The sequence below is a fragment of the Enhydra lutris genome, unplaced genomic scaffold (genome assembly GCF_002288905.1).
Source record: "Enhydra lutris kenyoni isolate GAN:26980312 unplaced genomic scaffold, ASM228890v2 scaffoldscaffold19, whole genome shotgun sequence".
Classification (NCBI taxonomy): domain Eukaryota; kingdom Metazoa; phylum Chordata; class Mammalia; order Carnivora; family Mustelidae; genus Enhydra; species Enhydra lutris.
This window is the reverse complement of record NW_019154103.1, coordinates 29,952,518-29,976,071: the sequence shown is the minus strand read 5'-3', so window position 1 is coordinate 29,976,071 and position 23,554 is coordinate 29,952,518. Positions and strand designations below refer to the sequence as shown.

The 23,554-nt window shown below is 42.0% G+C and overlaps 1 protein-coding gene across 2 annotated transcripts in view; it reads left to right on the top strand.

Annotated features, from left to right (window-relative positions):
• LOC111148415 (ephrin A5) overlaps positions 1-23,554 on the top strand; it is a 279,445-nt gene that overhangs the window by 215,194 nt on the left and 40,697 nt on the right. For both annotated transcript variants that reach the window (XM_022504942.1, XM_022504941.1), the window contains exon 2: positions 17,619-17,911. In XM_022504942.1, coding sequence (XP_022360650.1) covers positions 17,619-17,911 — 293 coding nt within the window. The remainder of the gene's footprint in view (positions 1-17,618; positions 17,912-23,554) is intronic.

Here is a 23,554-nt window from a genome sequence, read left to right as displayed (position 1 = left end):
CTCCTTTTTCTCTTGACTTTTTTCCTGTGCTGCCTACCACACCAATAAGATAGTTGTTTCTTCTCCATTATCAGATAGATGCCTGCAAAGTCTGGAAAATGAAGATAAAGTTGAAATATCTTTAATCAACTCTGATTTCCTTGATAACCACCAGACATTAGCAAACTTTACAAACCATATGTGCTGAAAAAACCAGGTGCCACAAGGAGGATTAGAAATGAAATTTTCTTTCCACTCTGATTTCCACTTTTTATTAGTGACACCTCCCAAGTGGTTCAGAGAATGCCTATTAGTGTTTCTGGACATCTTGTACGATTTGCAACCATCCTTAGAGAGGTCTAGGTGGCTGAACTCCACACCTGCCAGGTGTCCCTCTGCCCCTGTCGAATATCCCTGCCTGAGCAATTCTAGAATGCTCAATAAGCTGAAGAGTTTCCCTGTTCAGAGTCGAAGCATCTTGTGATTTCTCCATTGTCGACCCCGGGGCCAGTAATCACCCCAGAGGAGGAGGAGAGCAGACTCTCACTGGACTTCAACATTTCCCTTCTCTCTCTCCCTTTTCGGACATGAGTAAATTAGCGAAGTGATAACAAGAAGAAATAGTTAGAAATCCTTCATTAGGGCACATGAGTGCTTTATACAAGATGGATTAAAATACTCTTTGGGTTTTAAAAATCTCGTATCTTGTAAGGGCAACTTTTGTACTTTCCTGTCTTATTAACAGCTTTTGGATCACTTTATATTTAAATAAGCTATTTTATCATTAGTCCCAAGACTAAAATTAGACTTGTTTACTTGAACCCATAAACAGAAAGCATTTAAACTAATAAAATATTGGAAAGTATGCCGTAAGGTACATATATATATATATATTTTTTTCCCTCCAGAATGAAGCACTAAATAAAAGCATTATTTGAGACTGGGAGCAGAGAGGTGGCAGATTATGTCTGAAAATCATTCCTCCTGGGATTTAGCCCTTTTGCTAGTTTTTGCAGTAAAGGCTATTTTCCTTCGGGGTTTGACTGTCTTCCACAAATGGATATGGAAAAGGAGAGCCATTCCTGCACTGCATATAGCAGCTGTGCTTACTGGTTTTATAATCTGTAATCTCAAATTGTGCTTCTATTTTAACTTGAGCGTGCCTACAGCACAGGATTCTTTTCAAATGTTCAGACATGACTGCTTAAAAGTGAAAAGAGAAATTCTACCACTGAGTGTTCTCATTGTCGCGGAACTCTCTTTTGGATGCGAGTAAGTGAAAACTTTTTCTGTCACCCGTAATTTCCACTTGCACTGTTTAGCTTATGCAAACTTTTATTTATTTATTTTTTTAAAGATTTTATTTATTTATTTGACAGACACAGACTACAACTAGGCAGAGAGGCAGGCAGAGAGAGAGGGAGAAGCAGGCTTCCTGCTGAGTAGAGAGCCCCATGCGGGGCTCGATCCCAGGACTCTGGGATCATGACCTGAGCCAAAGGCAGAGGCCCTAAACCCACTGAGCCACCCAGGTGCCCCTTATGCAAACTTTTAAATAGGGTATAGAGGTAAGAGCATATAAAAATCTACAAATTTTATCTGGCTTTGCATTATTGTTTAGTCAGCGATGCAGGGGATGAGACAAGAATCCAATCGATAGACGCAAAAGGCAAATGAACTTGCATAAATTAGCACTCTAATAGGGAAAGATAAATGCAGGTTCTCTTCCATCTTTCAAGCAATACACATTATTGAAAGAGGTCTCGCAGATATCACCTTGGTTTGGTTTTACCTTTTTGTCTGCGGTGCCGAAACTAGAAAACGCAAGTAAATTTAACATTGAGGTAGCTACTCTGAACTGCGGAAATCATATCAGTGTATCAAATATGGTCTGTAGAACTCAGCATGGTGTGTCCACACGGATGTCCTTGTCGTCACTGTTGCTCATTGTTGCACAAATACAAAGGTCTGTTTCGGGACCGGAGTTTGTCTTAAAGAAACTGACATGCAGGCATTTCCATTGTGCTCCAGTGTACGTTTATGCCATATCCACTAGAGAAATGGCAGGAAGGGTTCATCAGATGTGGAATGCCTGGGTGTCTAGGACCTGGACAGTCACAGATCATCTGTCCCTACAGCACCACACAGTAACTTCGTTCACCTTCACCAGCTGGAGTCGAGGAAACCTTAGGGAGTGATAACGGTGAGCTCTCTTTCCCATTATACCAGTTACACTCCATCTGGGAGGGGTGGGGTGGGGTAGGGTTTGGGGTTTGGTAGCTCTGGCACAAATATCAGAAGGGAGCAAGTGTCTGACACTACAGCTTGTAGTCATAATATAATCAGCAACATCCAAGAATTTTCTCTACCATTTCTTCGTGTTGCCTCCAACTCTTGGTTTACTGTTTCTGTCTTTGGGAAAGGAACTGGGTGTACAAGGGGCTGCCAAGTAACCTTCAGTGCCTTTGCTAAAAGGCAGAAATCTCAGCCATGAATTTGCTATCTCACTCGGGCAGCTTCAGCCCAGCACTGCACCCCAATCATTTGTGTTGCTGGCTCAATAAAAAACACCCTTCTGGTTTCATAATGGCACTTCTCCGAAGAGCTCACCTATAGATGGGGAGAAAATCTGCACTCCAGGGAAAATTTGGATAACCTCTTTTGTAATATTAGGGAATACTCTGGTTTGAAGTAGGCACTTGTTAAGATATGTGTAAAATTCACGATGTTACTTTTTTTTTTTTTTTTTTTTTTTTTTTAGCACCTAGAGAACTTTCGCTCTTTGGGAAATCTTCTAGAAATTCTATTTTAGGGGAAATACCATCTGTATTGTTGGAAAAGAAAGAAGAATTAATTTGTCAGTGTTGTTTTGATCTCAATCCAGAAAGCCAAAAAGAGTTTAAAAAAAAAAAAATGTCTGTTGAGTATCAGCATTTCTTATCTTTTTCTGTGCATATTTTAAAAATAGGTCTTTCCTTAGCTCTCTTCCATTATGGTTAACTGTAATCAGTACTTTATGGTTATATTATATAGCTTTGTTTCATTAGGGCAATGAAAATGGTATTGAACGATAGCAATATAATGCGGGCAAACAGTCTGTAATTCAGTTGGAAATTGCTAATGCAGTAGGCAGTCAATAATACAATCAGCTTGACTTTCCTCGGCAAACTTGAGCTAAATTTCGTCTGTTTTTCTTTTATTTATTTATTTTTTTAAAAGATTTTATTTATTTATTTGAAACAGAGAGAGAGAGAGATCACAAGTAGGCAGAGAGGCAGGCATAGAGAGAGAGGAGAAAGCAGGCTCCCCGCTGAGCAGAGAGCCCGATGCGGGCCTCGATCCCAGGACCCTGAGATCGTGACCTGAGCCGAAGGCAGAGGCTTAACCCACTGAGCCACCCAGGCGCCCTCTATTTTTCTTTTAAATCTTCTTACAAGGTAGGGGTGAGGAAAATGCTCTGATCAACACTGGAAAGTCGGGTGCCCCAGAGTAAAGAATTTCTTTATGCATTGAATTTTGAATGACATCTACAGGTCCTAGGAAGAGCTGCTATTTAAGACTCAAACTCTCCCTGGAGATTTTTTTAAAAAGAGACTGGATAATTAACAGTCCTGAAAGGAAACAGCTAGAAGAGATGGTGCTTCAAAGTCCCTTCCACTGGTGTATATCTCTATCATCTTGATGCAGAAGCAGTGTTCTTGTGAAATTATCTTTGACTGTTGTGTGCCAAGGGAGAACCAGAGGCCATCTCCTTACAAGCCTACATCACGCGCGCTCTGTGAATTAAGGAATTCGTGATTACTATAGGTTAAGCCTAATAAATATGAGTAATGACTAGGAATACAAAGGCAAATAACTTGGTGTTTTTAAGAAGTGATGAGTTAAGATTTTGTCTCTCTTGACTCTCGTAACCTGATCATGGTTGTTGTTGAGTCAAAACCAATTATAGAAAGTTTTATGTGAGAGGAGTTTGTAGACTCAATCGTGTACATAAATATTTAGCTGCAAATACAATGCTGAGAATGCCACTTTTTAATACCATGAGTGCTTGGGGATGCTGGCTTGCAATATGCCATTTAGGGAAAAAAAAAGGAGTGATGTGTCTAAATTTGAGTTTCCCTATAAATTTTTCTAGTTCTTAGAACCAACACAATTCCCTCTCATGTGATAGAAATTTTTAAATATTGTAATCGTCTAACAGAGAATAGCAGTATTTTGTTTCCATACACTTCCAAAGATCTCTGGTGTCTTTTGAGATATCAATTATATCTTGAGGCCACCACCCTGACTTAAAAAAATAGACTAAATTTAATAGGCTACTAGGAAGCACTGCAATGCATACATAAGTTTATTCCTTCAGCTTATATCCTAGAAACTCGTATTTAAACTAAAAAAAATTTTTTAGAAAATTTTTTTATTTTCCCCATAATCCCTAATTTTCAGTTCATTTCCTATGGTGGCTCAGAGTCCTTGGTAACTTCTTAAGATTCAAAACCCTGTGGAGGTGTGTGTAAGCCTCAGACGATATCCCCCAATTGTGGTATACACGGCTCCCCACAGCCTCACTGCCCCTGCTAGCAGAAGGAAAAGGCATTTCTGCAGCCTGAGAGCCATGCCCATTCCCCTTCCTGCAACCTCGAATTTCAGGGTGGGCTGAACAGCTGTGACAGTCGGGGTTCTCTCCATTAGCCTTGAAGACCATGCTTCTAAGCTGCCCCCTTGGCCGGCGTATGTCCTGTGTTCCTTTCTCTAGTCGTATTCACAAAGCCATAGTAACCAGCACTTTCAGTGACCAAGACTTAGGCTTTTCATTTAATGGCTGGATTCTTAAAACATCCTTGGGTGGGTCTTAGCTGTTACCAATCTTTTCTCAGCTACAGAGTGTTCTGAGACAGCAAATCCGGAGTGTACCAACATGAATTCCCGGTTTGCCTACACCCCTTCATCCCACTGAGAGGGTTGGAAAGTATACGAGTGTTTGTGGAATGGGAAAAAAAAAAAAATGTCCTTTTAGAGCATAAAATGGCTTCTGATTTTTTTTTTAATATTTTTTTTTAAAGATTTTATTCATTTATTTGACAGAAATCACAAGTAGGCAGAGAGGCAGGCAGAGAGAGAGGAAGGGAAGCAGCCTCCCTGCTGAACAGAGAGCCAGACGCGGGGCTCGATCCCAGGACCCCGGGATCATGACCTGGGCCAAAGGCAGAGGCTTAACCCACCGAGCCACCCAGGCGCCCCTTGGCTTCCGATTTTAATTAAATATCCAGCATGCACAGAGTAGGTGCCTGTACGTTGAATTAAAACATGGATGAATGAAATCGTCCTGTTTTGTAAATCAACTGCTCAGCGAGACATCATGCCATTTGTCCTCACACTAGATACAGATTCTGGGCTGAGGCCCAGGCTCATCTCAGAGCCCCTGTGCATTTCCTACCTGCTTTGTTGTTTCTCTGACCCTCTCCTCCTCCCTCTGAGTTTGTAACTTACCTGCAACTCACATTCTCTGTCTCTTTTGGACTTGAACAGTTTGAAGGGCAATAAAATGTTAATGTGCGTGTCAAAGGAACTTGGGGATCTGGGATTGTACTGCAGAGTGCTGAAGAAAGCCAGTGGTGACCCTGTCCTCTCAAGGCTTGCGATGCTGAGTTGTCACCCAGCATGAAGTGCCCGTTATCACCCTCTTAGTTCATCATCTTTGTGTCTTGGCATTAACCATCCCTCTGAAACTTCACAGTCCCCGCGAGCGGCTGATTCAGAGATTACAGCAGGACCAAACATTCTGAAAGTTCAAGAGGAGGGTCATGCGTGTTTGCTTTGAACTGTAGTTCTCTTCCAAGGTAGACATTTTGAAAGCGAGCTTATTAAAATGAAAGGGGAAGGGGAGAGACAACAACTATATTCTCTGACATTGAGATAGACAAGCATTTAAGTAGGCAGAGATATTATAGCTCTTGAGAATCCCCTAAAGTGCTGAGATTTATTTCTGAGCAATAAATGGTGAATTGTTTATTTCTTTCTCCCCCTTATGTTTCCTTGGGATAGAGCAATTAGTTTCTTATTTTTTATGATTGCATTATTCTTGCATATATCTTTCTGTGGTCCAGGCTATAAAAGTAAATAGAGGATCCAGCTGTATGAATGAATATCCTTTTAATGAGTGTGGGAGGAAATAATAATACTAAGTAGTGCAAAGCCATTTTTATGTGATGAACCGAAGTACCTTTGTTCCCCCAGCTCCCCTGTCTTAAGCCACAGGCCACCAGTAAATGTGTGCATAAAATGACAGTTTTATGTATTCTGGTGTTAACAAAGGTACCTCGTGGTTTGTTTTGTCCCCAGAATGTACCTAATATGATTTTTGAAAGGCGGTGGCATATTCTGTTTTAATTTTCAGGGTCGAGGAAGGGTAAAATAGAGCCTGTGACTTCTCTGTAACACCCTTCATTCTATCTTTGGGTGAAAACCTTGCTGAAACAGTGAGATAACACCGTCGCTGGGTGATAATACAGTCGTTTTCATGGTGCCATGAGTTAATTTAAGAGGTGAAACTATCCTTACTTAGGAAAATAAGGTGCCTTCCTCCCTCAGACCAGCCATTTTTTCAGAATGGCAGATGGATACTGGGTGTCTCCCACATGCAGGGTATCGTGAGGGGTGCCAGCATGGGCTCCCTTCTGCTCTCTCCCCACTCCCGTGCCCTCCCTTCCCAGCCCTGGTTACCTTGTTCTTCATCAGTTTTGCGTGTGTGTCTGTTTCTGAAGTCTCTGCCCATGATATAATTCAATGCTGCCCCACCCCAAACTTTTCCAGTAATTAAATGTTAGACTACCCATATTCGTTTGCTCAGGCTGCCATAACAGAACACCAGATACTTCTTGGCAGTTGTCGCAGCAGAAATTTATTCTCGTGCTTCTGGAGGCTGGAGTCCCAGATCTAGGTCTAGAAGGGTCGGTTTCTGGTACGAGCTCTCCTCCTGGCTTGCAGAGGCCCGTAAAGGGAAGGGGGCAGAGGAGAGGGGGGAGGAGGCACTCGTTTTAGAAGGACGATAATCCCATTGGGTCAAGGCTCCACCTTATGACCTCATATAACCTTAATTACCTCGGTAAGTCTCTATCTCCAAATACAGTCACTCACGTTGGAGGTTGGAGATTCGACTTATGAGTTTTGGTGGGAGGTGGGGGGAGGTACAAATATTCAGTCAATAATTATGCCCAAGTAATAGGGGGGGAAATCTCAAATCTCAAATCCCGTTTGCCTTCCCCTCTTCTAAGGGTGACCCAGAGCGTTTAGTAAAGGGATGGAAGGAGAGCTTTCTAACCCCCCGGGAAGCCCCAGACATTGGATTGGTCCCATTCTTCCCCTACAAGGATCCCATTTGGTCACTTTGAGGTGACTCTGGTCGGCTCCTGAGAAAGCTGCTCTCCTCTCCTGACCCTGGCTTGAGGAGCGGAGACCAGACGTCCTGGCAGGAGGGGGCGCAGTCTGTACTCCCCATGCCTCCTGCCGGCTGGACCAAACCCTGGGCATATCCCAGCCTGGGCTAGGCCTGACCCGAGCAGAAGGGAGCCTCAGAACCAAAACACCGTCTGGACTGCCAGCTCGTGGTTGCTGGGACACAGCTCAGAGCAGAACAGTGGTTGGCGGAGGCTGAAAGGGAGCGGTGGATGTTGCTGCCAGTGTGATGAGCGGTTGCAGGATTTTGTGAAGCAGGCTGATGAACCCTCTCAAACAGAGGCACCTAATGCTGCTCAGCTGTGTAATTGGGATGGAAACGGGCCAATGAGAGGCAACGGTTTGTGCTTAACCTTTTGGGAGGCTTGTTCCAGGAGACTGTGTGTGGGGGGAGAAAAGAAGCATTACAAATAATAAGCTTCTCCGCCTGATTTGTAATGAATTAGTAATAAATGGCCTAGCGCTCTACGAAAGTCTGACGATTACAGAGCAGCTTTAGCTAAGTGCACGGGACCACATCTTATTTTGATCAGCTGTAGCATAGCAAAGACATGTAATTATCATAATCTAACAATTAGCCTGGCATCACTTTCCAGTGTTTAATTACCCCGATAAATGGTAATTGAATAGAGGACTTAATGACAAGAGAGAAACTTTCATTCTGCCTTAGGTGCTTAAGTTGTCTACTCGGCTGGGCATAATTTTCTAGCATTGCTTGAACAACAGTCCTGATTATAATTTTCCTTTTTGTAGTCGGCCATTATTTTGTTTTCTGATCTTGGCCTTTGTTTAGAATATTATTTAGCTCTTCTCAAACTGGATACTGGGACCCAGGACACAGAAGGAGATGGTGGGGCACCTTACACGGTTGTTCTGCTTTTAAGCATTGCCTGTAACATCCGTCAGCAGCAGTTTCCTTCTTCAGACACGTATCAAGTTGTGCAAATGCTGTGCTCTGTGCCGAGGGTACGGAGATGAGTAAACACAAGCACTGTCTTCAAGGAAAAGTCTATTTAAAAAGGTCTGCATAAAAATACGACAATGATCATTATTTTTGTTACAGTGATCTGCTCAGCACAGTCCCAGTTTTCCTTCCGAATCTACGCATTTACCTCCAATGAATTCACTGCCTTTGACGACCGTACCCACCACCTCATTTCTAATGGCCCTGGATCTCTTTCTCTCACCTTGGGTTCTTTTCAGGCTTCAGATTTGTATCCACCTGCTCACAGGGTTAAAATGCACCAAATAAAGGTAACTACTTCTCACATGCCAATTTGCACCAGAGCGACAACAGTGTTTGCTCTGCATCCTAAAGCTTTGTGCGAAACACTATTATCATTATTGTTTTGCCCTAACATTACCAAATACATGCTTCCCCTTGTAGTGTGGAGATGGAGCACAGAAGAAAGCTGTTATTTCCTTTCCTTCTCACCAGCTTTTTTGTTTGTTTAACAATAAACTAGTAGAGATGAGTTCCTCGCCATGTAGGTTTTCAGATACCCCAGCCCGACTTCTGAGAAGTCAGGGCCAGATTTCAGTCTTAGGTGGTAATAAGCCCAGGAAGTTACGATCAAGCCATAATATAAATGTCTATTTCAGGGTTTGCATTACCAGTATTTAAAAACTACTAAATCATTACTTGAATCGGTTAAGAGAAACGACATTTATGATAGTGCTTTGGTTATTGTTATTACTCTTAAAACTGGGAATGGCCTGAAATTCTATCAGCTAACTCCATCCCCGTAGGATACAAAAGGGCTCCAAGTGTATAAGCAGTTTGGACAGGTGGCTTATTTGTTTGATTGACTCCTGCATTCCCCCTAACAGAATCCGTTTATTTAATCCTGTTCTCCTAGGACAGTGGCTGGATAACCTGTTCGGTGATTTCCCGCATCTGCTTTTGGACCCGTGTGTAGGCGGCAGGTGCTCTGTTCCGTGTGCTTGCCATGATGTCGAACTCCAGAGAACTTGGGGTGTGAGGGCAGCTTTGTCAGGAAGCTCCTGAGCAGCGGGAGTCAGGAAAGAGCCTGTTTTGCTCTGTGGACGTGACCTCTGCTAGGACGTACACTGGATGCCAGATGCCAATTCTTTATTTTATTTTACTCCCTTTTTGAAAACCATTACAGTGATCTGCAGTGTGTTGGGTGTGTAACACTCCGCCTGGTTAATTCTTTGGCTGATTTAGCCTGTTGATGTTGACACATTCTTACTCCATGCCTGAGGCCGCTTTGGGGGTTTAGAAGCAATTAGACTGTCACCCAAAGCTCCCAGTCCCTTCCTGAAGGCAAGTCTTGTTTAGACCCTGCCAATTTAATGCTTTGTTTCCTTTGGAGCTCCTCAGTCAAGCTAATAAAACAAACTCCAAATGAGTTAAAACACTGGAGGAGAGAAGATTTTGTGGGCCCTGTATTTGAAACAGGTGTTACTCTTGGGAGATACCAATTTTACAAAGTCATTCAGCCTGATGTGACTGATAATAGGAAAGCAAAAAATAAGAGCTTGCTGATCTTTTTATCCATCTGTTTGATATGCGTAGTTGGTATTAATTGTGAAATTTTTAGACCGTTTGTTTTTAAAACACATGCACGTACACCTATACACGTGGAAAGAGAAAAGGTGACAGGTTACTGTACTAAACCACTAATGAATTCTAAATATCTGGCCAAGTAAATTACGTCTTATTCCCATCACCAACGGTTACTGAATTCAAGGCAAAGCTCTTACGCTGCAGAATTTGTAATTACCAAAACATGCATGCATAAGAACTTTACTGGAATTGATATTCATGGCTAGAACAGCAACCCTGGGTTCTAAATATTTTGTAACTATCTTGTGCTTCATTGGATAAAAATGTATGTGTTAGAACATACAGTGTTTTGACTGCAAAAATAAGGTAAGAAACACCTCTGAAATTCATCCTTGAGTATTTTTTTTAACTTGTAAATCTTCACTTCTGCGGGAACTTTAGCTGTGATTGGTATGTTCTAGAGCCTGGAGGAGTTGGATTGGACTGCCCGAAATGATGGGTTGCAGTCATCAGACCTCATTCAGACTTCCTTCATTTAGCCTTAGCAACCGGCCTGGTAGTCGTGAAACTCTCCAGGACTCTATCTCAGAGCTGAAAATGAAGGTCAATTACCAATACATTTGGAAGACAGACATGTTTCAGCCCATGAGAGAAGGAAGACATTAAAAAACAGCAGAACACATCTCGCTTCAGCCCCCAGTGATGCTATTCTTTATCTACCCTGTTTGATTTGCTGTTTATATTTCATGCTTTAACCTCTGCAGGAAAACAAAACAAAATAAAAAGAGCATCTTCAGACTTAGGATATGAAAACCATAAGGCTTGCATTCTGTGCTGAGAGAATAACAGAAGGAGATGAGGAGAGACGTGTTGCAACAGAGACTGCTGGCCTGCCTGTCTCCTCCCGAAACATATTTACAGACCAAACTCCAGGTCTGTTGTGGGCCCAGGAGGACTTCCAGGACAAATGAGAAATTCTTCTGGTTAAAAAGAGACATCTTACTCTGAAATTAGCCTTTAAATCAATAATGGTAGAAGCGAAAGACAGGGCTGCCAAGATATATTCACTCTAGATGTAAAATTTGGGAGGAACCCCAAGCTGATAAATTGGCTTAATCTTTGACCATAAATCATATCCTTCTTTTACATTTCAATTTCAGAATGTAATATATTAAGTTGCCTTGTAATTAAAGAAGTGACATTGTAGTTCTGTTCAAATAGGAATATTAAAACAATCACCTCTTTGACAGATTAAAATACATTTAAACTGTAATAATCAACTATCCAGTTCATGAGAAATAACATTTTCATTATTGAATCCTTTAAAACACTACATGAAAGAGTGGGATAAAAGTGTCTCGCAGCTTCCTAACCTCTAATAACTACTCTGTCTTCTTTCACTAATGCTGTTTCTATATTTATGGAGTGAGGAAACTTCACTCAGGAGCTGCATGATAAAATACCTCAGTACACATTTCCCTGGAAGCAGGCTCTCTGCTGTGCCACCGACATATGCCAAAGGCCAATTTAGAATGTTTTAAATAGGCATCGTACCCTTCCTTTTCCAGCTCCTAAAATGAAATGCATTTTGGCTTTAGCAGATGAGGAAGGGAGGAGAGGAGCAGCAACACAGGAAGATGTGGCTAAAGAGGAACTCAGAGAAGGACGGCTGTGATGCTGCTCTTCCAATGCCTGGAACCCAGGGCCCTGCCTGTGTGTCCTTTGGGGCTGGCCTTCCCAGCTGTCGGTATTCACAGCCTAAGGGCATATGGGGTTGAGGAGGAAGTAAGGACAATGACATGAAGGGCCATCCATTGGGAAAGAAACCTAGGTGACATTTACTTGCCACAGCCAAAAGGAACCAAGGACAGGGTCGTTGAGAACTTCTCCTTGAGGTTGGCCAAGAAGTAGAGTATTTGAGTCCTGCATATCCGATGTTTCCGTTTGAAAATAAGTCACTGGGTTTAGATGGAGTGAAGTCTTCCTGGTCCTTGCTAACTGGTCAGGAAGCCTTGTGCTGTTCCCTATCAGGATAGAAAGCTGGGGCCCTATTGATAACAAAGTGAAGAGGCAAATTGTTGACTGATTACCTCAGCTGGGTCTTTATTTCATTTGATTTCAAGTCACAAATCACTTTCTGCAGACAGGCCAGATAAGGAGAGAGATAGTAAGAATAGTTTTAAGTGTATAATCAAAACTGTAGTTAGCTGCAGGATGTCCTCAGGTAAACACTGAAGGCAAACTGAGACAAACACGCATGTCTGCAAATAGACCTTCTCACTCAAATCCCAATGGCGGTTTGTTACTTTCGCTCTATCAACAGCCTTGAAATGTGCTTTTTATCCACCCTTCCAGGCAGCTTCTAGGGCATTAAGAACTACCATAAAGTGCATAATTCCTGCTTGATAATTGAGTTGGTAACAAAGAACTAGTTGCCATACTGAGTTTTCTTCCTCTTAATTAACTAAGATGACCCTTCCGTAATATAAATGACATTGATTCTCAACCAGTCTACTGTCAAATTTTGGTGAATGTATACAATGTATTCATGTGTTCCTAGAGTTATAGATGCTATTATATGTTAGTTGGAGCTTGGACCCTCGTAGCCGTGCAAGTCAGTGGAGGGCGAGCACCATCTTTTCATGTATACAGGATGTTTCCTGTTGAGACTTTTGTATAATGAGAACACAGGGCGGTAATCATATTACTCAAACACAATCACTTTTCTAAGTGTGGCTACTGTGCATGATTTTACACTGTAAGCCACTGTGATAATTTAGTAAAGATCATACTGTAATTATTGCTGGCTTGTTGGTGTGCAGCCAGAAATTCCTCGAGTTCTTAACATGAAATGATTTCAGAGAGGTAGAGCACCACAGATACAATGGATGGAATTAAAGATAAGGAGTAAGCGGGAGACCTTTACAAGAAAATGTCCAAGAAATTTGCAAATGTGTTTAAAACACCCGCCTTGCCACCTGTGACCTTTGTAAATATTGGCATGTGGAATCATTCTTCCTAGATTTGAACTTGCTCTTTGAATAGGAACGAAAGTTCATGAAAGCCGTTTGTCGAGGGGGCGGGATTGGGGAGATCCCTTTGTGGCCCAGCTGCTGAGCCTAACAGCACTTGATTCCACGAAAAACCAGACTCTTATGCCTGAGTCGGGAGCTAACACTGCTATGTGAGCCCTATTCTGGATGTCGACACACCCTTCAGTTTAGGAGTTTGGGGCCAGTGTCATGGGGAGGGAGCAGGGCCAGGACACCTTGCACCTGCCTTTGCTAGAAGGTCAGTATAAACATAAGGTAACCTAATGGCACCAAAAGCCTTTAAAGGGCTCCTTCAAGTGAGGGGAATCACAACAATTGGTAAAAACTTTGGAACCATAGCATTTAGGAGGAAAGAGAATTGGCTTCAGGATCAGAGAAGACTCAGGTTGAAATCCTAACTCTGCTTCTAGTTTCCTGTGGGAAAAAATGAACTCAGAGGATGATAACCTCTTTGAATGCCATTTCCTCATTGGGAAAATGAAACTAACTGTAACTACCTAAGGAGGATTTCCGTGACAACATAGGTAAAGCCATACCATGGCAGATCCTAGATGCAGCACGTGTGTGTAGCAGCAAGAATTAGAATTGTCCCTCTGTGGGATGAAGAGACCTAAGAACTTGACTTTAGCAATTTTATCTCTCAGGAAGTAGAATAGTAAAAAACTTCAGTTCTGAGTTATGAATGCTTGGCCTTGACTTCTGCCTGCACATTTTATTAGCTCTGTGACACTGGGCGCATTGCCTGGCTAATTAGCCTCGAAATCCTCATTTTAAAGGGCTGTACTGATAGTATCTGTTCTATAGGATCTGTGATGGGGATTAAATCAAGGTATTGAATGTAACATAATAAACACTCAATTATATTAGCCATACATGTGTGTCTCTCCATAGTAGGGCCAGAAAGAATGGTTCAGTACTACTCTGTAGCCAAAGAGCATGATATGGGGTCATGTTAGAATATCTGATCCTAAACTCTTCTTTGGATTATACTTGAGTATGTCACAGGGATGCCTTTTATGAGTTCTAGTTTATCATTGTTTTTATGTTTGTATTGTCCTTCCTTTAAAAATTGTATTAGTACACCAACTTGTGCAAATGAAAGATCTCAAACAGGTTAAGATGATTCTGTGGTGAATCATCATCTTTGTCATATGGATAGAGGGGTAGGATTACTAATCACTGGGGTGATCACAAGTTCAAAGCAGGCTCCACGGTGATTCATTTAACACCCCACACAAAGCAAAATGTCATCAGAAAGGAATAGGGTCAACCCAATGTAAAGGGTGTCTTCAAGCTCATGGCTTGTTTTATTAAAACTTACACAGTATTAATGGGGATAAAAGTTGGAGAAAGGAAGCTCAGTTCAAAGCATCAAAAACAATGGCAATTTGTAGACTAGAGCAATAACAGAATGGGTCTGGACAGTGGCAGTTTTAATTCTTTTTTTTTTTTCCACTTTTAGGCTGTGTCAAGTGCTAGTAGAAGCTAAAATGAGTGACACTTAGAGAAAGGGAAAACTTCCCCCTTGAATGTCTTTAAAATCTATAATAATAATATAATAATATAAAGTGCATCTGGGCATTGCCTTCTGTAGCCGTTCTTGTCTGGCTCCCATCCAGACCTGTCAGGCTACTCTGAGTGCTGATGATTCATATCCCAGCACCCTTTTATCTGAACGTTGCAGTGTCTTTTCTTTATACTTTGGCAGTGATGTTACCTTGATGTTCAGAAATCTTTTAAAAGCAACACAGGCTTTCCTTGCGTCTTGACAAATCATCGTCTGCCGGTAATGAAGAAAAATATTCCGTGATCATTGTAAATATAGAGAAATACTTCCATTTTTTTTTTTTAATGTTCATGCATTTTGGGGCACCTGGGTGGCTCAGTTGGTTAAGCCTCTGCCTTTGGCTCAAGTCATGATCCCAGGGTCCTGGGATTGAGTCCCACATGGGGCTCCCTGCTCAGTGGGGAGCCTGCTTCTTCCTCTGCCTGCAGCTCCCCCTGCGTGTGCGCTCGCTCGCTCTCTCTCTCTCTCTCTCTCTCTCTGTCTCCCTCTCCCTCTCAAATAAATAAATAAAATCTTTTTCAAAAATTTCATGCATTTTGAGATCCTCTAACTGAACAGTGATCTGGTCATCTCTGCTTGTTCTCCTTATATAAATCAGCAGGCTGTTTTTTAAAAGCATTGATCAAATGAAGTTTCTGCAGAGCGTTTGATAGTTGAGGACAGAATTTAGGATTTTTTTTTAAATTTATTTATTTGACAGAGAGAGATCACAAGTAGGCAGAGAGGCAGGCAGAGAGAGAGGAAGGGAAGCAGGCTCCCTGCTGAGCAGAGAGCCCGATACGGGACTCGATCCCAGGACCCCAAGATCATGACCTGAGCCGAAGGCAGCGGCTTAACCCACTGAGCCACCTAGGCACCCGAATTTAGGATTTTTATATGATTTCCTGTCTTTGGAGATTTTTAAAAAGGGAAACGGGGATTATTTTTATTGTTGTGGTTTACATTGACTGCTGTGGTTGTAAGGTTAATATTTTGTCAGTTACCAATTTTAATATGCTTTAATATATCCTGATAATGCGTACACTTGCATGGCTTTTCATCCATTTCATCATCTGGGACTTGAAGCAGTCATGTGAGGTTAGCAAGGCAGATCCTCGTTATCATTCCCACTTACATTTGAGGAAACTGAGGCTCAAATGGCTTCTGATTCCCCCACTCAACCAACAGCAATCCTTAAATCGAGGTCTTCCGACTAACATGAGGAGTTTCCACTTGTATCGTGTTCTGTTTCAGAAAGGAATCTCAGCTTCATCGATGACTACTTAGCATCCAGAGTGAAGATTGTAGTAGGTCTCCTGGGCTGGGCGCGGGTCACAGCGACCTGTCCGAGAGGTTGGTTGTGTCTGGGAGCTGCATTTTAAGGAGAATGCTGGGAAACTACAGGACATGAGAAGAGTTGAGAATCTAGAATGTGAGAAGCCTGGGAGCAGAAATAACCAAAAAAATCAGGACTTTCAAGTATGGAGATAGGAGGATACAGAGATATAGTTGACAACTCCATATTTATTATGGACTGTCTTGTCCTTAAAGGGGAGGAAGGAAGAGGAATTGGATTTGTTCTTTGTGATGTCAGGCAGCCAGAGCAGGATCACTGGGTGGAAATCACACAGAAGCAGATTTGTGCTCAATATGAGAAGAAACTTGCTAAAATTTAGAGATGCCCAAAAATGGAATAGACCAGCTCACTTGCCCCTGGAAAGTGTTCACACCGAAACCAGCTGACTCAAAGACTAGATGACTTGAGGGGCATTTGTATTTTGGCAGTAACAGTTTTATGATGAACTTTCAGAGCGCTCAGAGACTTTCCTCCTTAGCTAAAAAAAAGAGGGTTTTGTAGGGTTTTCTGTTCTGGTTTTAGAAAATTGTATACATAACAATTCCTGTTTCATACATCATTAGTTCCTGAGAAGTCTGTTCATCTGAAGGGGAGAGTATCATTAGTTAACACAAATAAGCAAAACTTTTGTGAGGTTAGGAATTGAAGCAGACAGTGTGATGCATACAGTGGTGTGTGTGTGTGTGTGTGTGTGTGTAATTTAACTTTCAGGATGGAAGTGGTCCAGTCTGGCCCTAGAACACAAAGAAATGAGGGGAGGGGATGCTTCCGCGTGGCTCAGAAGTTAGGCATCTGCCTTGGTCTCAGGTCATGATCCCAGGGCCCTGGGATTGAGCCCCGCATCAGGCTCCCTGCTCAGCGGGAAGCCTGCTTCTCCCTCTCCTTCTCTCCCTGCTTGTGTTCCCGCTCTCACTGTGTCTTTCTCTGTCAAATGAATGCGTACAATCTTTAAAAACAAAAAAATGAGGGGAGGAGCTCATTGGACTTAGCTGGTTTTAATTTTCTTAATATAGAAAAGGCTGGGGCATCAAAAGAAATCTGCCAAAACGAGTTTGTGACATAAGCAGATTCACTAAGGGAAACAGCTGACTAGGTAGGACCCAAAGTCACCGTTCCAGATCCAGCTCCGTCACTCACTGCTTTATCATTGCGCCTTAGGCTTTTATTTTCCTCTAACGTGGAAGTGTTCTAGGAATTTTCTTTCCAACCTTTAAATTTTATGATCCTAATTCTCTCAATTTTATGACTCTGCTTCTCTGCATTTGCATAGGAAATTGAGAATGGTCTCAATTATAGCAAGAACAATTCAGTCATTCATTTGTTCTTTAAATGACTTATTCATTTATTCAAAAACACTCATGAAATGAAACGCTATTTCAAAATACCAAAACTTTGCCTCAATATATGTGATCCTCAGAATGAAAGGAACATAGCAAGTCAGCCTCCTCATGACTGAAAATGAATGTGAAGAGTTCCATGTTTAGGGTGTTTTGAAACAAAGGTAAATGAATTCCTCTGTAAAATTGTTGTTCCTGAGAGTTGGAATGGTAACATGTCCCACATCCTAACGGGATGCAGTAAAAACTTACTATGATAAATCTGTTAGCACCTGCGGTATTAAAGTTATTCTACCACTGATGATTCCGAGCAGGAAGTCTTTTCTGTGCAAATAATCTCATCTTTTTCTTCATCTTCCCACAGATTCCAGAGAGGTGACTACCACATTGACGTCTGTATCAATGACTACCTGGATGTTTTCTGCCCTCACTATGAGGACTCGGTCCCAGAAGACAAGACTGAGCGTTATGTCCTCTACATGGTGAACTTTGATGGGTACAGTGCCTGTGACCATACTTCCAAAGGGTTCAAGAGATGGGAATGTAACCGGCCCCACTCTCCAAACGGACCGCTCAAGTTCTCTGAAAAATTCCAGCTTTTCACACCCTTCTCCCTAGGATTTGAATTCAGGCCAGGCCGGGAATATTTCTACATCTGTGAGTATACAGAGATTTATTGGGTTGTAGGACAGCTGCAAGCGCCCAGACTAATTTTTTACCCATGTTTCAGAGAATTGCGGAGAGCTGGACTCTGCATTACAGATGTCTCCTTGTAAATGTATACATCACAGTCCCTAGATACATGAGCTGGGAATTGAGAGCACAAATTAGATTAAAGACACAGCTCCTCTCCCCCTATGAAATTGCGTGTCAGCCTGTTCAGTGAACCACTGCTGACTTGTATTTCTTTTAAATGAAAATTGCTAGGACTTCTCCAAAGCTGAGGAAAAGAAAAAGAGATTCCTGAAAAAAAAAAAAAAATTAAAGGAAATAATTAAATTTACATAGCGTGGAGTCATTGGATTTCTTATTCAGGTGTCAGCAATATCCTTTCAATCATCCACACTTATAGTGGAGAAAGCCAGAACTCCTGCAAATGTCAGCATGCTGACGATAAATACTCTCTTTGCACCAAGGAGAAAAGACCATTATTAAGAGCAGCTGTGTCTTTAAACAGGCAAGCGTGTGAAGAAGTATCTAGAAAGCGTTCCAGAGGAACTGGTATAAGTGAGTTCCCCACCGGTGACTCTGTCCTGAGAGAGCTCTAAAATGTTCTCAGCTGATCTCTGTACGAATCATATTGCTGTGGCCTTGTTTCCTGTCCGTGGCGTACACCGTCACGGCTTCGGGTGTCCTACTAGTCACATAGTCTAGGTAAATGCTTCTCAAACTTCACTGTGCGTCAGTCACCTGGGGATCTCATTATAATGCAGATCTGACTCAGGTGGTCTGCTGTGGGGCCTTGGGTTCCATATTTATAAAGCTCCCATGCGACGCTGTTGCTGCTGGTCTATGGGCCACACTTGGAGTTAGGATGGTTACAGGTAATGTTTAATCTAGGCAGCCTGCTGTATATCTGGACTTTTCCTTCACTAGTACCAAATACTTAAACTGTCTGGTCTTTTCCAAGTATTTTCACGATCAGCCGAAGGAGCTAAGCATTCTTTGCTCAGAAGTACATTGATCGAACAACTTTTCCTGGCTCAGAAAAGTTGGGGGATGCCAAATCCAAAGACATTCTGGTCCTCAAGGGGTGACCATCTGGTGGGGAGGAGAGGCAAATAAATCGGCAGTTGCTGAAGGAAAGTAAATGCAGGGAGCAGTGGGTACAGGAGTACATGTACCTCACCTCCTTGAAAGAATTAGGAAGTGTGGCTGCACACAGGGGGAGTGGTCCAAGCCATACCACCCGGTATGCTTAGCATGGACTTGTCACCCCTCCTTGCCAGACAAGCAATACAAAGAACATTCCTTTTTTTCTGACTCATTTCTTCACCCTGAATGTCCCCACTGACTCCTAACCCACGTTTTTGTTTTGTTTTGTTTTAAGTCTACAAGGATATCGAGCTTCTCTTCTCCAGAAAACAGAATTTTATATTAAGCCGGATTTTGCTATCACACGGGCACTCCCACTTATATTGAGATTAAATTTAAAAAGGAAATTGAAAAGTACCAGTTTTATTATTTCAGTACATATTTTAGACATTAGTCATGAGAAAGCACGTAAGAGGCTTGATACCATCTCACATTCGATCCATAAAATAAGAAAAGGAATATTGAGTCCCATGGATGGAGGAAACACTGACAGACATTGACTTCACACGTTCTCCTGCAGCAGGCTCCTGCCTTTTCCTGATTTTTTACCCTGTGAAAGAATCTCATTCAGCAAATGGGAAAAAGGAAAGAGGGAGGCTTTAGTGGCGGGACGGCAATCATTAATTGCCTAATTCTAAAATATCCTACTGATGTAAGAGGAAATCCTTGCCAGTTTCACAATTTACATATTGATTTTTCAGCTTAAAACACAACAACAAAAGCAAAAACCAAAACTGAATTGAGAGCACTGAGATAGGAAGCATACAGCTAACTTGCTGTGATTGCATGATTATTAGAAATTAGAGAATCCATTGAGGTTCATAAGCAAGATGTTATTATTCAAATATACCCATAGTGCTTATGACTGGTTTTTCCTCATTTGTGGTTAAATTCAATATTTCACTAAAAATCATTATGTGTCTTCTATAACATTCATTTAATGGAGTCATTTAACTGTCAAGGGCTCCTGTCAAAGTAATTGTTCCAAAATGCTTCAAAATATCAAGAGCTTTTTGCTGTTCAGCTGAGTTTAACCTGAATTACTTTTTTTAATGAAAGGTAAAATAGCACAAAATTAGCAGCAAAGAGATGTTCATTTATAAGAAGCACAGTGGCCTCGTAGTCAGTTAAATTGAATTTTCAACCATGGTTTAGAACCACAAGAGCATCCTTCCCTGTCTTTTTAGTAGGGAAAGGGTTTTCTCTCTTTCTTTCACTGCTGAGAGCAAGAGCGGCAGAGCTAGTGTGGATGTCTTGCAGACGTTTAATATACTGTGGTCATAATTAAACTAAAGGATTCTTAGGGGAGAATTGGCCCTCAGTTGAATTTTCCTCTCTCCTAATATGCATGGAATGAACAAGATGATTGGGAAATGGCTCTTTTCACACTTATTACCTTACAAGAAGCTCTGTTGCCGATCTGAACAAGGCTTGACTAGTTGTCCACCGGTCAATTTTATAAAATGTTCTTAACTAGACCAGGGATGTATTTCAGATCCTTGGGGGCTTAAAATCTCTAACACGTCTTCCAAGAGAAAAGAGAAAACTCTAGCCCTTTGGCGGTCCTGTTTTAGGGTGCTAGAGGAAGGGTCTTGAGTATAGTGATGGGAACCCGAATTCAAATACACAACTTGGCCTTGGGGAAGGAGAAGAGAGGATTTCATATCAGAAAATCCACTCATCGCTTACTCAGGGAGGACACAAGTTAGAACATTCTTACCAAGTTCTGCTTTATCCTCAGTTCTGTTTATTTCCTTCTTAATGTGTTTGAGTTATACAAAGTTAAGAGAACAGAGCGTAGCTGCAAATATGTGAAATTTCCTCTTTACTCTCAAAATCAAACGTCCTTCACTGTTCTAGATCCTTTATTTGTTCCTGAGACTGACTCTGTGCTTTGTCTTCCTTTCCTTGGGAACGGGCAGTATATTGTTACAATTGCTGATACTACGCAGGCAGACTGAGCCCCTTGTTGAATATGACAAATACTGTTTTTAATCTACAGAAGTTATTTTGGTAAGAGATTGGCACACTGAAATAATTACAGAAAGTCGGTGGTATTTCTATCGGTGATAGATTTGCAGAACTGCCAGTCAATAGATTACGGCAATAGTCATTTATATAGACTTCCTAAGGCAAAGAGTTATTTTAGAAACTTCAAAAGTACTCATTTTAGAAATGATTCTCATAAATATTAACCTAATGAGAACAAGTTCAAAAAAAGTGTTGCTGCTGTTCTTTTTAAATCAGAAGAGGCAAAGAGAAATAACTTAAAGAAGGTACTTCCAGTTATCTTTCTGAGTCCGTAAAACACTGATTTTGAAAATCCCCTTTCGTAAAGGAAGGAATATTGCGGCCTGGGCCCTTCTCTTGGCCTCACTAACTGTATGATCTTGGGTAAATCATTTCATCTCTCTGGATTTCTAATTCCACAGCTGTAAAATGACGTAGTTGAGAGAGATGGTTTTTCACATTTCTTGGAGCTTTAATATTCTAATCTTAACTATGTTTAGCTAAAGGCCTGCATACCACGGTAAGAAATAACACCGGTAAAGTGTCTCGGCCCAACACCTTACTTAGTAGGTGGTCAATAAATGCCAGTTAAAGGGGTATGCTGAGGGCGAATGCAGAGTGGAGAGGCATCTTAGCATTACCCAACTCGTTCCAGCCCCGCCACCCCATCCGGTCACTGTCATCTGTGGTCTTGACTAGCGCGGCAGGCTTTCTGTATCACCCCCCTGCGTGTGTCACTGCCCTGTCAAAGCCCTCCAGTGACTTCCTGTCTGAGCAAGACAAAATCCTGAGTCTCTAATCTGGCCAACAAGGTCCTCCGTGGTGGATTCCCTTGCATTCTCCAGCTTGCCTCTTGGACTTCTTGTCCTCTCACTCTCCTTTATTGTCTCCCCTCCAGCAACGCCCCTAGCCCTCCTTCCTGGCTAGTGCCCACCCCCAGACTCCACAAGAGGGCCTTGGCACTTTATCTTCTCTCTGCCTGGGGTTCTCATTGTTCCAGGCACCCACTTCCCTTGCTCTCGCTTTCTTTAGGTCGGCTCTAAAAAAGGTCTTTATCGGACAGGCATTCTGATCTCCCTATATGAAGATAATATGTCTGTGATTCTCAACATTCTTACCCTGCTTTATTTTCTTTCAAGCACTCATCACCCCTGACACTATGTATTTATGGTGCTTTGCCCAGGCCTGCCTGCTCTATGCCCTGTACTACATTGTTTGGCATGTAGTAGATGCTCAATAAGTAAAGGTCACTGGTATTTACACAGCACTCGATTCCAAGCGCTGTTCTAAACCCCTGCAATTCTCAGAGCAGTATGAGGAAGTTCTGTTCTGATGTCCCATTTTATAGGAGAAGAAACAGAGGCGCACAGTTAAGTAACTAGAGAAAAGTTCACACAGATAAGAAGTGGCGGATCTGAGAGGAAATTAAGTGAGCAAACAACTAACAGGAAGTGAAGAGATACAGTCCTCGGTCCCATGTGCTTAAAAGGGGAAGACATTCCTGGGGTGCCTGGGTGGCTCAGTAGATTAAGCCGCTGCCTTCAGCTCGGGTCATGATCTCAGTGTCCTGGGATAGAGCCCCACATCGGGCTCTCTGCTCAGCAGGGAGCCTGCTTCCCCTTCTCTCCCTGCCTGACTCTCTGTCTACTTGTGATCTCTCTCTCTGTCAAATAAATAAATAAAATCTTTAAAAAGGGGGGGGGGAACATTCTTTATTTTATATTTTGTTTATGTTTTTTTTTAACAAAAAGGTTAAAAACAATGAGCTCTATTGTTTAGAGAATATTACTTTATAAACTCTGCCAGAAACCCCAACTCAAATAGTAGCAAGATAGATTTTAAACAAAACATGTATGCAATTTCAGCTCTCTGAGGAATACTCGTTCATCTCCCAAGCGATATTTCCACTGTATCTTCTCAGATGGGTGATCCTTTTAATACGTATGATAACCTTTTTTTGTTTTTTTTTTTTAAGATTTTATTTATTTATTTGACAGAGATCACAAGTAGGCAGAGAGGCAGGGAGAGAGAGAGAGAGAGAGAGAGGAGGAAGCAGGCTCCCCGCTGAGCAGAGAGCCCGATGTGAGACTCGATCCCAGGACCCTGGAATCATGACCTGAGCCGAAGGCAGAGGCTTTAACCCACTGAGCCACCCAGGCGCCCCTACGATAACCTTTCTGACCCAGATTTTGGGTCAGAGGAATTCTTAAATCCAGTGAAAATTCAGCCTCTAGACTGAATCATGATTGCACACTTGATTTAGGAATGAGAAACCGACAATCAACAAGACAAATGTCATTTTCTTAAATTGATACTAAAAAGGCAGAGAGAAATCTTCTAGCATTTGCCACATCTAAGGTATAGTTGGTTTTCTTCAAAAGAAGGTACTCAGAGTAAAAGTTTATAGTCCTAGTACCCAGACAGAATTCGGGACTTTCTGAGAGATTATTGGGGAACATACTCTTCCTAAGCTCA